Below are 16,975 nucleotides of genomic sequence, written 5' to 3'. Positions count from 1 at the left end.
TCCTGATATTAATTGTCCTTATTCCCCTTGTCCCTACTCACCTCGTCCTTGCTCCCATAGTCCTTACTCCCTTCGTACTTACTCTCTTCGTCCTTATTAAACACATCCTTACTCCAACCGTCCTTAATCCCCTCGTCCTTACTCCCGTCGTATTTTCTCCCATCATCCTTACTGCCTCTCTCCGCCCTTGCTTCCCTCGTCCATACGCCCCTCTTCCTTGCCGTCCTTATCCTTACTGCCTTCTTCCCCACTCCCCTAGGCCCTGCTGGTTCGTCCTTAATGCCTTTGGCGCTACTGGATTTGTCCTTACTCCTTTTGTCCATGCTCCCTTAGTTCTAAATCCCATCATGCATACTCCCCTTGCACTTACTTCCTTTGCCCGTACTCGCCACGTCATCACTTCTCTCGTCCGTACTCCTCCAGTGCTTACTTCTCTTGTCTTTTCTGACATCCTCCTTACTTCCCTCGTTCTTACTCCCCCGGCCCCTACTAAATTTGTCCTCACTCCTCGCTTCCATACTTCCTTCATCCTTAATCCCCTCGTCCTTACTCCATCCGTCCTCATTTCCCTCGTCATTACTCCTCTTGTACTTACTGTCCTTATCCTTACCGCCTTCCTCCCTACTACCCTAGTCCCTATTCATTCGTCCTTACACCTCTCATCCATACCCTTTGTCAAATCCATATTCTGCTTACTCAACTCGCCCTACTTTGTTCCCTGCTCCACACGTCCTCATTTCTCTCGTCCTTACTCCTTTGTCCTTACCCATTTGCTCATACCCCAAGTCTTTACGCCCTCCTCCTTTATTCCTCGACCTCAGTCCTTTATTTCCACGTCCTTACTCCTCTACATTTCCTCGTTTCCTCGTCCTTACTAGTTTTGCTCCTGATCCTTCTCCCCATCCTTACTCCCTTCATCCATATTCCACACGTCTTACTCCAACCGTCCTTAATCCCTCGTGCTTACATCCTTTGTCCTCACTCTCCTTGTCCTTACTCCTTTACTTTTCCCTATTCTCCTCAAGACCTTCTCCGTGGTGTATAGGTACAACAAGGACTGGTCGGCTCGGAGTCAGTATAATGTGTCTGAGTGGGGTATTCATGCTTCACTGCAGCATGGTATCTCAGTGGGCTAGCACTATTCAACCAGCTTAAGTCTGGGCTAGTACCAGCAGCCGCACATAAACAACACACGCATGCACGTCGTCATATGAGCGAAATATTCTCAAGCACGACGTTAAACCGAATTTGACCTCACCTCACCTATTCTCCTCCTTCCTACTCCCCCTACTTACATCGCTCTTACTAACTGTATCTTTACTCCTTTCGCTCTTACTAAACTCGTCCTGACTCCACTTATGCTTACTTATTTTGCCCCCCTATTCTTTCCCAGTCCTTGCTTCCATCGCCCTTACTCACCTTTTCCGTATTCCCCTCTTCCCTACTCCCATTCATTAAAACATATTCATTTTCATGGAAACTGCAAAAAGCCGTCTCGTGTAGAAGTAGCTGGGAAGCGAGCTATCAATGGGAGGTAACTGATGGCTGACTAAATTGTTCAGTCAAACATCCGTCTTGTAACATGGACTGTCTGAAGCATACGTAATATATATTGTATATGGGGATATTTGTCTCGCGTGCTCGTGTCTATCTCTGTATATGCATATTTATCCGAGTATAATGTATTTGTGTATGTTTTGCGTATTTTTATGAGTGTAAGGGTGTGGGTGTGCTTATTTGTGTGAGGATAAGTGTATGTGCATGTGAATGTGCGCACGTGTGTCTGTGTTTCTTTGAGTGCACATGCATGTGCATATGCGTGCACCCTTGTGTGTCTGTGCGTCTATGTATGTATGCATGCGCGTGCATGCTTGCGTGCGTGCATGCATGTATGTATGCATGTGTGCGTGTTTGTATGTGTGCGTCTATGCATATGTGTGTGTGTGTGTGTATGTGCGTGCGTGATTGTATGTGTGGTTGTGTGCGTGTGTATAAATGTGTTTGTATGCACCTGTCATATATATGTCTGTCTGTCTGTCTGTCTCTGTGTCTGTGACTAAGATACCAAATCAAGTTATGATCAAACTTCCAGCCAAAACGGTGTCCGTCATAACTTTATGAAAGTTGGTTTATCAATTTTAGTTTTTACTAAATGATTAGGTTAATGTTTCTAACATTGATTTTCAGACATGTCGGGGAATAAGAGGGAGACAGGATTTGAATATCCTGACAGGGAAAGTGAGACAGATGGTGATGAAACTCTCCCATTGGACAACCTGGCATCATCAGAAGTAGCACAACCTGGTAGTGACAATGATGTGGATGTCATTCTCCAAGGAAGACATGGCGATGGGACATTCTCCACGGACATGGTTGCATCATCAGAAGTGGTCAGGCCCCAGGGTCTGATCGGGGTGCAGATCTCCGGGACAATACCACAGAGACAACATTGCCTGGGTCTGTTTGTGGTGCAGATCTCCGGGACAATGCCACAGAGACAACATTGCCTGGGTCTGTTCGGGGTGCAGATCTCCGGGACAATGCCACAGAGACAACATTGCCTGAGTCTGTTCGTGGTGCAGATCTCCGGGACAATGCCACAGATACAACATCCTCAAGACACAGCATGAAGAATGGCAACAGATTCTTCTGTTAAGGGAGAAAAGGGCACAATGTCACATAGTTTCGACTACAAGAGAGACAACATTGCCTGAGTCTGTTCGTGGTGCAGATCTCCGGGACAATGCCACAGAGACAACATTGCCTGAGTCTGTTCGTGGTGCAGATCTCCGGGACAATGCAAGACAGACAACATTGCCTGGGTCGGTTCGGGGTGCAGATCTCCGGGACAATGTCACAGATACAACATCCTCAAGACACAGCATGAAGAATGGCAACAGATTCTTCTGTTTAGGGAGAAAAGGGCACAATGTCACATAGTATCAACAATATTTTGGTCTATAGTATATATATTAAGGCATATAGCTAAAGCGTCCTATCGATGCAACAAAAGACTTATGATCCCTTACGACTTGCCTGACATCGATAATTGAAACTTCCAAACTTCCAAGCAGATACCACGTGCCATACATGGGATGTAAACGATTGCTACGTACACCGAAAACTGTCGCATGCGGTGTTGTCGGTGTTTGCCGAACTAGTATCAATCACAAAATATTTTTAGACAATTGTTGTGTGAAATATGGCAATATTCCAGCAATATCTAGGCAGGGGGTACCAGAAATTGGTTTCACACATTGTATCCATTGAACCCGGATCTTCAGCGTGGTGAGAGAATGCTTTAACCACTGGGCTACTGCACAACCCCTTTCGGTTAAGGGGAAAAGATGTTATGGAAGCGACTTGCTAATGTGATCCGTGTAAGGGGAGGCTACTCCTAATATTGACAGAAGCTGGTGATGCTGTCCCAATGACATTAGTTTGAAGTTTCTAAGATACGTCTGCGTACCTCTATTGCTTCACAGAAAGAGTTGTAAAACAGTGTAGGCTGATTTAATGAGATGGGTTTTACTCCCTTCTTAAATATGTAATAAGACGTTGAGTTTCTCAGGGATGATGGTAGATCGTTACACTCTGTTGTTTATTGTTTATTGCAGTCATGAAGATGTGACATTATTGGAGGGTATGCCATCTTTGGTATCTGGCTGGTTGTAGTTGTAATATATAGTCACGCACACATATATGCATACACATACAAACACACACACACACACGCAGAAAAACGAAGCTATATGCACGCAGACACACATACATATACACACATAAACACACGCACACACACAGACACACATCACACACAAACATATACACACAGTTACATACAATTACAGAAACACAAGGTACTGTCAGTCACACACACACATACAAGGTGGGTACAGCAACTCACTGCCCCCGAGGGATCCATTTATCTCGCCGAACACCTCAAAGTTAATTTTGAACTGTTTGAAGCACGGGTATCAGATCATAATAAGGAGTACCAGAGTTAGGCAATTAGCCAATACCGAGAATGAGAGACAAGAAAAACAAATTTAGAGTTATCTCCCTTACATCGACATGCATTCGCAAAATATCGGTAATTTCCGTGCATGATATATGACTCAATTATTCGAGAAAAAGAATTACTAACACGAAGTACGTACATACATAAAGGCATAAATACGCGCACGCACACATTCACACACACAGAAAAACAAACAAAAATGAGCACACATTCACACGCACACACATAGACATAGACACAACAATAAATACAAACATATATTCACCCACATATGCGCACGGTTACACATTTACACACATTCACACGCACATACATTATACATACAGATATGCACACAGGCACATAAGGTACATGTCAGTCACACACACAAAGCACAGCCAAACAAACATATACATAGAAACTAGAAACGACCATAGATGTATATATATAGAGAAGCACACAAACACAAGCACACAAACACATCTAGAGACAAAGAAACGGAAAGGTACATACAAGCACACAAAGACACGGAAAGGTACAAACAAGCACACGAAGACACGGAAAGGTACATACAAGCACACAAAGACACGGAAAGGTACATACAAGCACACAAAGACACGGAAAGGCACATACAAGCACACAAAGACACGGATAGGTACATACAAGCACACAAAGACACACACAAACAAAAAAAAGGCACATACAAGCACACAAACAAGATCTTCTGGCTCTCAGTCTCTTTCAACCTGTTCCGTACAGGTCCTGGCTGCTATGCTCTCACCTGTGGCAGTACGATCACGCAAACGTAGTACCCGGATGTACCGATCCTGGGCTTACGGTGGTGACTGGAGATCTTCCTGTATGGGATCGGTCATGTGTTATAAATGTTTGGTTGTAACGACCTGCATGCCGTGATATCGTGCTCCGACTAACATTCAGAGGCCTGGCAACAGAAGATTGGAAATCTCCAGCGTGTTCGACGATGTTCGGTGTCGCAGCGTCAAGACGTGGCTTAGTGATTTGACCTTGAAACTCCTTCAAAACGAATACCGATTTCCGAAAGTAATCTGGATTTTTATAGCCAGATAGCGCATACTCTTTGATGCACAATTTCAACTGCAAGGTTATTTCTGTTTCGTTGTGGTGGTCTTTTTAATCCTTATAAGAAAATTTTACGACGATGTCGTATTGGCCACAGTCGATTTACACATGACTATCTGCTGAAAACGGATGGGGATGGACCCCCCATGTGTGTCTCTTGCGATGAGGTGTTCACCGTCAAGCATATTCTGCTTGAATGCGTGGACTTATCGCCTGCAAGGGACTCACATTATGATGCAACAAACCTAAAAGATCTGTTCTCACGCGTGAGCGCCCATCTGATACTGAACTACCTGAGGGAAGTTAATCTGTATCATAAACTGTAACTGTGAAATGTAACAACCATAAATTGTAACTATGAAATGAAACAAACCGCCTGCCTTTAAATTTGATGCTATGATTTTTTCTGCTTTCGAATGACAATGCAATAAATAAATGTCTTTGAAATAAAACTCATTCCGAGTATGTACTTACAATATTTACTAATGCAAACTTGTTCTCGTCACTATATGGCTGGAAAAATGCCGACGTGACGTAAAGCTCAACTCAACTCAACCCTTATAAGAAATCTGATTAAAAGAACCCAAACATTTTCAGGTAGTGTCCATTTTTACTTGTGCAACTGGGTTAATGTTATCAACAGTTTTGTTACACATGTTGACGATTGTTTGAACACAAGAGGTAATTAATAGATTGTTGAAAATACAAAATGCCTATGCGTTTTTTTAATAGTATATAGAATAGAATTCATCTTCAATTCCAGAACTACACAAAGGTCATAATCGAAAAGACTTCTCTAAATCATGAACTGTCACTTAAAGTAGACATCCAGTCTTGCCGAAAGTAACTGTTATCAATCAAACGTTGTCGAGAATCAGTGTTAACATATTTACATTTTCCACATATTGTGAGAGCCAAATATATCCAAAACGAAGAGAGAAAAGTAACATACGGATGTGAGAAGCCCATGTGAATTTACCGAGATTATCATTGTGCAATAGCATGTTGTAAGCAAGTTTGGGAAGGCGATGTGCTGGCATTCTTAAAATTCTAATCCAGAATCGAATCCATTTTACGTTAGTAATCACGTATGAAGGGTAGCGCCCACATTCTCCATATTCCATGGCATTTGGAGTAGACAAACAGACACACACATATACACTTACATACACATAGACCCACTAAACATGTACTCGAAATGTGTACACTTACAAACTGACACATACATACGCACATATATTATACACACATTAACACACACAGATACTTACACACGCATTTACACTCACACACGCGCACACACACACATACACACACACACACACATACTCGTTGACCATTTCAACCTACCCTTTCTCTAAATGAGTACATCAAATCATTTACAGGATTACCAATGAGACAACGAAAAACATCCGTGTAACAATAACTTTTGCCTCTGTATTAGATTTTCCGTCTGCCAGAAATCTCACTTATGATCTGCATGCAGCACTATAAGTCACAATGTCTCCTTAAGCCACTACAAACAAACCAGTAATGGATACACCTTGGTGGGATATCAAATTGCCTCTGAAACTGACACCGTGTGACAAGTGAAGCTTTATGCGCACCATCTTGTAAAGCTGTTGCTCCAATTTTTCTGGACCTCATCTCAACTGTTTGGTTGAATAAAACTCAGACAACTATTCTTTAACTTTCTTTAAGCAGTCTTTAGTGAAACCAACCTGCGAGTAATAAATATGTATAGACAGTTAAGGCAGTCTTACCTTCACACCGCTTGGAGACACCTTTTCCTACTGCTACCACCCACCATGTATGTCACATGAGAGTGCACACACGTCAGGGATTTTCCGTAACACAAAGCTCATTTGAACTTTGTACTTAAAGCGTGCAGACTTGATCTTGTAATAATTGCGGCGGCATCCTCGTATATTTTTCTTTAGATTGTGTTCGCGAGAGAACAAAAAGACTTAATTCCGGTGCTTGCGTTCTTCAGTTCTTCTTTTATACAAGTTATGTACAAGTTTGAGTTTGTGTGAGTTTCGACTTTTATTTCCCGTGTTGGAACACAGCGCTGTGGTTGTGATTTATACCAAAGGTTACTAAGCGAGATATCTCTGCTCCCTTAACTGACAAGCATACCACTAACAAAAATAATATTTTCGGAAACTAGTGGGGATGAAACGAAATATGATTCTTCACATATTTAACAGATTGCGTATTGTAGCTAGATCAAATGCAGTTTTAGCTGCTGATGATATACAATTGAACCAGTATTGCACTTAAGGAAGAACAGATGGTTTCTCTAATGGATGTCTTCGCATGAGCAACACAAGTCCGTCCGAGTCCACAACTGTTGAATTCAGTCTGCACTTCTAAGTGTAGGCCAGAACGTCCCTTAGCTCTGGCTCAGGTCTAATATAACCTAAACTTCAGGCCTATTGCTGCACACTGCGGGGTTGGTCATTGCTGGTCCTTTGCCTTGTTACCCCTTGCATCTGGTCAGTGTTTTGTCATCTTCATTTGCTTCCCAAATCGTCATTTGGGGCCGAATCATCACGATGGGACTTTGGGAATTCATGGCCAAAATGTAATTTGCCCGGTGTTCCGCTGGTCAAGGGCTATTGTTCAACCCCCTGACCAGTCCTATTGTAGTGCACATAATGCTGATGCGACGTAAAACTTTAACTCAGTTGCCATAAGTGTCATTGTTCACAACGAGGCAGGCCTAGACTTCTCAACACCTGAGCGTCATGAACTGTGTGATTTCACGCCATATCAGTTGTCAAAGGACAAAGGCGGATTTTCGGCTCGCACTCATGTCTATCCAGTAACTTGAGACCCTCCTCTCAAAAGAAGAATTTAAGGAGGGGTGCCTCGGATAGCACTTCGTGTAATGTTCTGCTCCTATCCTTGCAAGTGACCTTAGCTTAACCCTCATTCAGCTTCGAATTTTGCCTTTGAGCAAATAGGATTCACTTCGCGTTGTGACAAACAACGTACACTTGGTGCGGTCTAGTAAAGTCATATTTGGCGGTCGTGCAACCGGAACTGGTTCTTGTATACTTAGAAGAAGAAGAAAAAAATTTACTTTTTGACTTGAACAAATGTCTTCATCGTCCCAAAAATGCACGGTGTACATGCCTGTAAAAGTTGAGTTGAGTTGAGTTGGGCTTTACGTCACATCGGCATTATTCCAGCCATATAGTGACGAAAACAAGTCTGCATTAATATACATTGTAAGTACAAAGTGGTTTCGTTTCAAAGACATACATTCATTACGTTGTCATTTTAGAACAGAGAATATCATAGCAATATCTACACAGTGACATAAACTACTTATAAACACTTGGCTATCTATTCTCGAAACGTTCGTAGCCCTACGAAGTTCTCAAGCCCATTCTTAACACATTACCTACGATCAAATTTAAAAATTGGCCCATAAGTAGCGTCAGGTGCACACAAGCCAACCATCCTGACCTATCCTTTTTGACAAAACCAGTGGGATTTTGATCATCTTTTTTCTGTCACTTTTGACGCAAAGGTAATTGTCAATATTTATTCGAACGTGAGAACCTCGCTTATGAATTGTCAACCAACTTGATACCTTAGATATGGTACCTCAGTCTCTTGACTGACATTTGGTGAGTACCCGGGTTGGCTACCAGGAACACAGCCCCTAAAAGAAGGCTGACACAGAAGGCTGACACAGAAGGCTGCAGTGTTGGGGAGTCTTCAATCTCGAAAACTCATACATTGTAACAAACAAGATGTATAGCAATTGAACTATCTCATTTGTTCATCACGTCAACTTCTGAATACCACTTGAAATGTCTCTTGGGTTCGACGAGGCAGTACTTCGTGCGAGACGGCCCATTCACTGCCTGGGTTGTGTGTAACGGGGGAAGGACACTGAGCTGATGATGAGCTTAACCAGCCTGACTGGGCCAGGATCATCCAAACCCACTTTGCAGCATTCATCTATTTCAAAATGTAAAACATAAAAATGATATTGGGAGAAGACGTTTATTGCATTTAGGCCTCCTGCCCACTTGCAAACGTAAATACAATTGCATCATTTTTACCAAAAATGACAAGGTTAGGCGTGTTGGCGTGCATACGTCAGCGGCTAATGGCCTCTCCCAAAGCGTCGAGGGTCAAAGTTGGAAAATAAAAGGAGGAAATCACGACATCATGTTGCTATAGAAGATGTGTTTGTGCAATCTTTATAAGACCTGCTCTGTTATTTTAGTATCTATAAGTTAATTATTTTACATGCAAATATTTGTGAAAAAAATGTTTACATGTTATCATTTATTTTTTATATTATTTGCAACATGACCTAGTGTCAATATCAACATACTTTTGTCATATATTTAAACTGCATGTACTCCATAAGCAGTTATCACCTCTGTCCAAATCAAAATATTAACCTCATATTGCCAAAAACACAAACGTGTATTTCTGCTATTAGATATTAAGGCCTTGACTCATATACCACTCCTTGATTGTGATAAGTATTTAAATGTTTCTTCTTCGGATATTTGTTGATGATGTATAAGGGGTGGTGGGTAGGTTAATGGTTAAAGCGGCCGATCGTCACGCTGAAGGCCTGGGTTTGATTTTCCCACTTGGGTACAATGTGCGAAGCCCATTTTGGGGGCTTGATATTGCTGGAATATTGCTAAAATCGGCGTAAAACCATACTCACTCACTCATTCACTTACATACATAATAGTGTAAACTCTAAACGTTGAACATAAAGATACATAATGCCCTCGAGAAAACCATCGTAATCCTGAAGAGGAACCTCCTCGTAGTGGGTGCTGGATAATGCTAATTGCTTTTCCCTCGTGGACACCCGAGAAAGAATAAGTGCTCAGCTCCCTATTGTTGGTCGGAAAAGGCGACCAAATACGGCCACCTGTCAACCGTTGGATGTCGTCCCTGGTGTAGGCAGATATGGAGTGTGGTCGTTGAGGATACCGGAACTGGCAATAATCCAACACACTTTGCCTTGATCGGTGATAGAATAGGCCCAATTCTATCAATCGGCTGGTCACGTCATGGCTTGTGCATGGAATGTTTACACAGATTGTGATTTTTAAAAAACACTTTTGGTTTTATCTTTCAGTGGCATTTAGAACTTGTACATAGATATTCAAGATATTTTTTCACCTGATGAAGGGACCTGGAATGGACCCGAAACGTCGTGAGGGAAATATAAAAGAAGTTTAATCCACAAAAATATCTTGGACACTTTTGGTTTTGTTCAAACTGTTAGAGATGTTTCTGTCAAAATGTGAATTGGCTTATGTAGTAACTTGAAGAAAATACCTCGCGGTATGTAACACACGACTCACGTCGTCAATGGCGCTTGTATAACTCGTGTATTTAGGGAAAGTTCCTCTCACCACCTTGAGCGTTAATATTTTCCTTCGACATAACACTCCTCCCACCTATACAAGAAGTTAAAGCATGCAATGGTGCATACAATTAAGAGTCCAGAGTACATGGTGTATATGAAGATCCTAGTTAACAACATTAATCCTTTTCTTATTTTGCACAACTTTTAAGTCCCTGATAGAATATTTACACTGATCCGAAGCACGCCTCTTTATCTTATTAAACAAACGTTTTGAGAAGATAAGGTCTGCTTCAAAATCTGAACAGAGCGTTCTGTCACACCATTTGATGTTGGGTGATAAGCAGGGACTCTCGTATGTTTCACGCCGTTCTGATGCAGAAAATCTGTACACTCAGTTACAATAAAATGCGGGCCGTTGTCCGAGACAATTTCCTCTGGGAACCAATATGCTGCAAACGTTTGCTGTGCAGTAGTTGATGATGCCATGTGACAAACTTCTATCCATTTACTGTGGGAATCGACTACAAAGTCTATATATAACCTTTGCCACACTCGAGTAGGCCAACGCCAATGATGCAGTGGGGCTACAGGGGCTTGATTCTTTTGGCTCAGACAAGTAGTACAGTTTCCAACCAGTCTTTCAATGTCTGAATCTAGACAAGACCACCATAGATGGCCTCTTGCATAAGTCTTGGTGCGTGGCATTCCCAAGTGTTCAGCATGTAACTCAGACAACAGTGAACGCGGAATCACCACCCTATTCCCCACAAAATACAGCTACTCTCAACTGTCAGCTCGTCTCTTCGACTAAAGAATGGCTTAATTTCTTCATCCTGATTGGTGAGAGGCCAACCTGAACAAACAGAATCCAGAACTCTTAACATTACTGGATCCTTCCTTGTAGCTTCTGCTACACCTAATGCAGTAACTGGCAAATCCTCAAACACTGAGAACTGATACATATCTGCTTCCAGTGACTGCTTATCACCTAGGTTGGGCAGTCGAGACAGGCAACAGCATTGGCATTCTCCTCAGATCTTCTGTACTGAATGGTATACTGATAGGCAGAAAGTAACATGGCCTGTCGTTGCATTCTTGCAGCTGCCATAGCCGGAACACCTGATTTTGGACCTATAATGAGGGGCTTGTGATCAGTCACCAGTGTAAAAGTCCTCCAAAACAGATACTTGTGGAACTTCATAATTTCAAAGATTATAGCCAATGCCTATGTCTTTGAAGCAAATGCAATCGGACGATGTGTTCCATCCTGCATGAGACAGAATTGCACCTACTCCACAAGGTGAAGCATCACATTCTAAGCAGACAGGTTGTGAAGATCATAACGTGGCAACAATCTGCCAGTCATCAGATGTTTCTTGCAGTCTTTAAATGCGAACTGACATATGTTCGACCATAACCATGGCTTTTCTTCTTCAGTAACTTGTACAGAGGTGCCAGTTTTGTTGAAACGTTTTCCAAGAAACTACCATAGTAATTAACTAGACCTAACCATGATCTGAGTTCGTTAACATTACTTGGAAGCGGGGCATCCGTGATGGCCGAGACCTTATCTTCAGTTGGGTAGATGCCATCCTTATCCACCTTGAATCATAGGTAAGTAACACTAGGCACTTTGAACTCACATTTTGACCACTTGAGTTAAAAATCATAGCTTTAAAGGCGAGTCATGACTTCATCTAGAATACGATCATGGTCAGCCTCATCAGTGACCCGTATCAGGATATCGTCCAAATAACACAACTCAATACCCTGTAAAATATGGTCTTTTGGAAAATGACAGGTGCAGTGACAACTCCATACATCAGTCTCTTGACTTTGTACAAACCACGGGCTGTATTGATTGTAAGGAATACCTGTGCATCAGGGTCTAACTCAAGCTGTTGGTAAGCATGTAAAAGGTCCAATTTTGTAAACACCATGCCACCTGTCAACAGCTAACAGATCACTGATATTTGGTAAAGGATATACCTCTTCTTCAAGTTGAGGATTAACAAGAATCTTGTAGTCACCACAAATCTTAAATGCATTATCGCGTTTTGGTTCCACAACAAGTGGTGAACCCCAGTCACTTTTGTCAACTGGTTCCAAAATACCATACTGTACCAAGCGGCCCACTTCCTTGTAGAAATGCGTCTTTCACCGCATGTGGTAAGTTCCTAGCTTTTGCTACAGACGGGTTTGCATTTTCCTTAAGGCTTACGCCAGCCTTAAACAACTTGATTGGTGATCCAGTCTGTTTTGACTTTGTCAGCACTTTGAAGAGGCGGGGCATTGAATCACTTTCGTGTGAAGCGCAACAGCTCTTCAAGGTTAGAAGGAAAGAACAATTATGTGAGTAGAATAGTGAGTTGCTAAAAAATATGACAGAGTGAATTCTAAGATGCCTAGCGGTTAGAACAATCGAAAAAAAACAACATTATCAGACAATAAAGGTATAGTTTTTTGATGACGTAACAATTGAATGACGTTATCACCGTCACTGCGCCATTCTAGTGTGCCCCCTCGTAATCGAACCATTTTACATTACGTCACAATGTAAGCGACGTCACGATGCATGTCAGTTGGCATCGCCTCGTACAGCCTCCTACAGTAAACTACTGCGTTGTATCCCGTTTCTTGGTTTGCAGTTGCTTCACTCACCTAACATCACTGGTGGAAACATTACGTTTATGTTTTCTGACTTTTTTAAATGTCTCAATTCGACTCGCAAGTTTTCAGCGACACGGTCACGTTCGCAATGTTTACATTCCCACAATGCAATCGTGGAATGTCGCTTGACTACTCAGCTTCGTCTGGATGTACTGATCTAAACATACGTTGGTAGTAGAAATGCGACGTTCACATGGTTTACGTTAATCACAGATGTAATTAAAATACTTTAGAGAAGATATTTAATCCGAACGTAAACCGTCATGAAACTGTTTATCATTTGTTTTTCTGGTAACGTTCGTCTTAACGTAGGGGGGGCAGACACATCAATAGAACAGCGCGCCAGTTAGCCCTGTGCGAGGATTCTTAATCTAGGTCACCGACACCGCCGTTTGTTTTCTGCCTTAAATTAATCGTAATTATCCTTAGAAAGTATTAAATTTGGCATCTTGGCAAGCGTCCTCGTGCTTTAACTATAATAGTTCAGGGCAAAAGTGTGTTTTATTACACTATACATGGTGGTAGAGCGAACTGTATTTCTTAAATAACAGTTTATTTCTGAACTTTGAGAACATTATCTGTTTAACGTTTCGTTACAACATATTTTTTTATTCACTTGTAAGGGGGCATAGTGGTATTTTAGTCATTTTGACATGAATCCTTTTAAGCATCATGTGTCCTTTAGTAAACGTGAAAATGTAATAAATAATTCATGCTCTATTCACGTTGTTGATAATCACAAGTGATAGTTTAATTTGACCTAAATGTGGAACTAGGCAAGCAAACACAAAATTAATATTTCATGGTAAAACATCCATTTGGCATTAACGTATTTAGGTGGCTCATGTTTAAAGTCGTAAAGTCGTATGTTAAATCATATATTTATTTAAAAGATTATGATGAAATTTTTTGCCGATATCTTAACTGAAAAACATTTCAACTTATCGAACATTTGAAAAGGAAAGGTAGTCACAAGTATTAATCATGATTTAAAGATTCAGTAAAATGACTTGTTGATATTACATAATTTACTAGTAATTTACTAGTAATTTAAATGTGATTGTTGATAAAGTAAGCGAAATTAGCCTATTTTAGCATAGAGACGCGCTGACATATACATGTGCATACGTGTGCATGTATATCACAGTAACATGGTGGTATGAATGTTGTCTGTTTGGTAACCTAATATTGGGCACCGAGTGTTTCAGTGCCACATCATTCCTTTCTAAAATATGCGTGGATTAAACGTGACTTACCTGTAAGTAGAAGGTTGATCTAGATTATATGATATCATCAAGAGTAAGAGGGACCACAGGAGATAGCGAAGGGAACCCCGGAGTCCATGATGTCGTTGAGACAAAAAACTTTTACTGAGGTTGAACTTAGCGAGTAGAAGGAGTCGCGTGATAGAGAACTGATGAGTAATGAAAGCCTGAATACACTGGGTGGGTGTTTACCGTGATTCAACCAATCACTACCTTGATCGTGATCACGTGAAATGTTTAATGTGCAGGGTTTCAAACTATAACAAAAACACGCAGTTTATACCACAGGGTTTTCATTCTGAAAGACGCAAACATACTCACAGGGATCAGAGGACAGTTCTGACATCATTTACATCCATAACAAGACCTTAAGACTGAGCATTCGAGAAACAGGTACCTGCCTAACTGTTACTTTCCAACAAAATTGCAAATGAATTATCAGTAACAGACTCGATATATACGTCACTAAGCTGCTGTGGGGAGTATTGCGCAATGGCTTGGTTTGGTTTCGTTTCATCTCTCGACACGACACGCTCGATTGCTCCGCTATGTAGGACAAACATAGCCCATTGTACACAGGCACGACCTTCACCAAGCGGTATAGTGTCTTTTGTCACGACATGTAGCAGCCGGTTAGCAACTGATATGTAGACATAAATGAACACATGTCTCTCAGTGGAAAAAAAGCGTGTGGTTTTCAGTTATAAAGTCATTCTCCCTGGCACAGGTTTTACCGCCTTGTCTGAACATACACACATCTTAAGTTATTCAGGTTTATTCAGCGCCTTGAGCATGCACTAGTTGCCTGGATATGTGCGCTATATAAATACCCTATAATAATAATAATAATAATAATCATTGAATTTTCTGTCCCTTTTGACACCAATGTGATTGGCAAAATTCAGGAAAAGCATGATAAATATGCGGACCTCGCCTTTGAAATGTCTCGCTTGCATCCCAAGTACACTGTCGCCAGGCTCCCCATTGTTCTCGGTGCCCTTGGTTTGGTACCTCCTGATCTCTTGGCGCAGATCAGGAGAGTGCCCGGGTTCTCCACCGGGAGTACAGCCCTTCTGACACTCTGGGTAATGCAGAAGGCTGCAGTGTTGGGGAGCCTTCATATTCTCCGGAAAGTTCTTGGTGGGTTCGACTAGGCAGCGTTTCCTGGGAGAAGTCCCATTCGCTGTCTGGGCTGCGTGTAGAGGGGGCAAGGGCCCTGAGCTGATGATGAGCCTTACCAGCCTGACTGTGCCAGGATCACCCGAACCCTCTCTGCTGCATACAATCTTTAATCTGTAAAACATAATAATAATAATAATAATAATAAGCCAATGAATTTATATATCATACAATTTTCTGTCCCTTTTGACACCAATGTGATTGGCAAGATTCAGGAAAAGCATGATAAATATGCGGAACTCGCCTTTGAAATGTCTCGCTTGCATCCTAAGTACACTGTCGCCAGGCTCCCCATTGTTCTCGGTGCCCTTGGTTTGGTACCTCCTGATCTCTTGGCGCAGATCAGGAGAGTGCCCGGGTTCTCCACCGGGAGTACAGCCCTTCTGACACTCTGGGTAATGCAGAAGGCTGCAGTGTTGGGGAGCCTTCATATTCTCCGGAAAGTTCTTGGTGGGTTCGACTAGGCAGTGATTCCTGGGAGAAGTCCCATTCGCTGTCTGGGCTGCGTGTAGAGGGGGCAAGGACCCTGAGCTGATGATGAGCCTTACCAGCCTGACTGTGCCAGGATCACCCGAACCCTCTCTGCTGCATACAATCCTTAATCTGTAAAACATAATAATTTTAAAATATAGTTGCAGGCAACGATGAGGTCTCCTTGGCTTTACTTTCTATCTATTGAATCTGAGGGCTAGATATCATCGTCCAAAACGGAGCCAGAACACGTGTTTTGACAGGCGAGCGGATTTTCCAAATACAGCCGGGGTCACGGGGGTCATGTAAGTAGTTCCGGAGAAGAAAGAGTTCCCTCTTTAAAAGGCTGTGTCTCAGTTGTTCTTGGGTCTACATTCAAAACAATTAGTGTTCTGGAATCACCAGGCCACCATCTACCATACTGGCATCTACCATTTTGGGAGCAAACTACTCAGAAAAGTGCTGAAAAACAAGGCCAAAAACTGAAAACAAAAAAAACTGCCAAACGGTACGTTTTAGCGACTTGACCCGTCCTTGCAAAATTGTTGGGAATTCGATTGTGCATCTGTACAAGAAATTTGGAAGTGTTGGAACAAGTAGTTCTTAAGATATTTGCTGTCAAACGTTGAATTTTGGAATTAATTTTGATTACAAAATTAAACGAGACTTACCTGTAAGGTGAAGTTTGAGTGTAATTCCATGAACCATCTTCCTGACTTAAGGGTTACGTGTAGCATTCCCTGATAATCTGAAGAGAGTTAGTTTCAATTTCCTCCTCAACGGATGCAGCAAGGTTGGTTCTGTTGGTAGATGTAGCAGTCGATTCCTCACAGGTAGAATCAGAGGATAGTCTACTGTTAGTCTCAGTAGCTTGGTAAACCACACTTGTGTTGGCCACATCGGAGCTATGAGTGTCACATCTGC

The 16,975-nt window shown here is 41.9% G+C and overlaps 1 protein-coding gene across 1 annotated transcript in view; it reads right to left on the bottom strand.

Moving 5' to 3' along the window:
• LOC124272069 overlaps window positions 1-14,848 on the bottom strand; it is a 39,314-nt gene extending 24,466 nt beyond the window's left edge. The window contains exon 1 of the mRNA XM_046707206.1: window positions 14,723-14,848. Coding sequence (XP_046563162.1) covers window positions 14,723-14,750 — 28 coding nt within the window. The 5' untranslated portion in view covers window positions 14,751-14,848. The remainder of the gene's footprint in view (window positions 1-14,722) is intronic.
• Window positions 14,849-16,975: the final 2,127 nt, after the last annotated feature.

Source organism: Haliotis rubra, unplaced genomic scaffold (assembly GCF_003918875.1).
Source record: "Haliotis rubra isolate DU_JTF1 unplaced genomic scaffold, ASM391887v1 Scf1658, whole genome shotgun sequence".
Classification (NCBI taxonomy): Eukaryota; Metazoa; Mollusca; class Gastropoda; order Lepetellida; family Haliotidae; genus Haliotis; species Haliotis rubra.
Note: the sequence above shows the minus strand (reverse complement) of the source record. Positions and strands in the feature narration are given on the sequence as shown.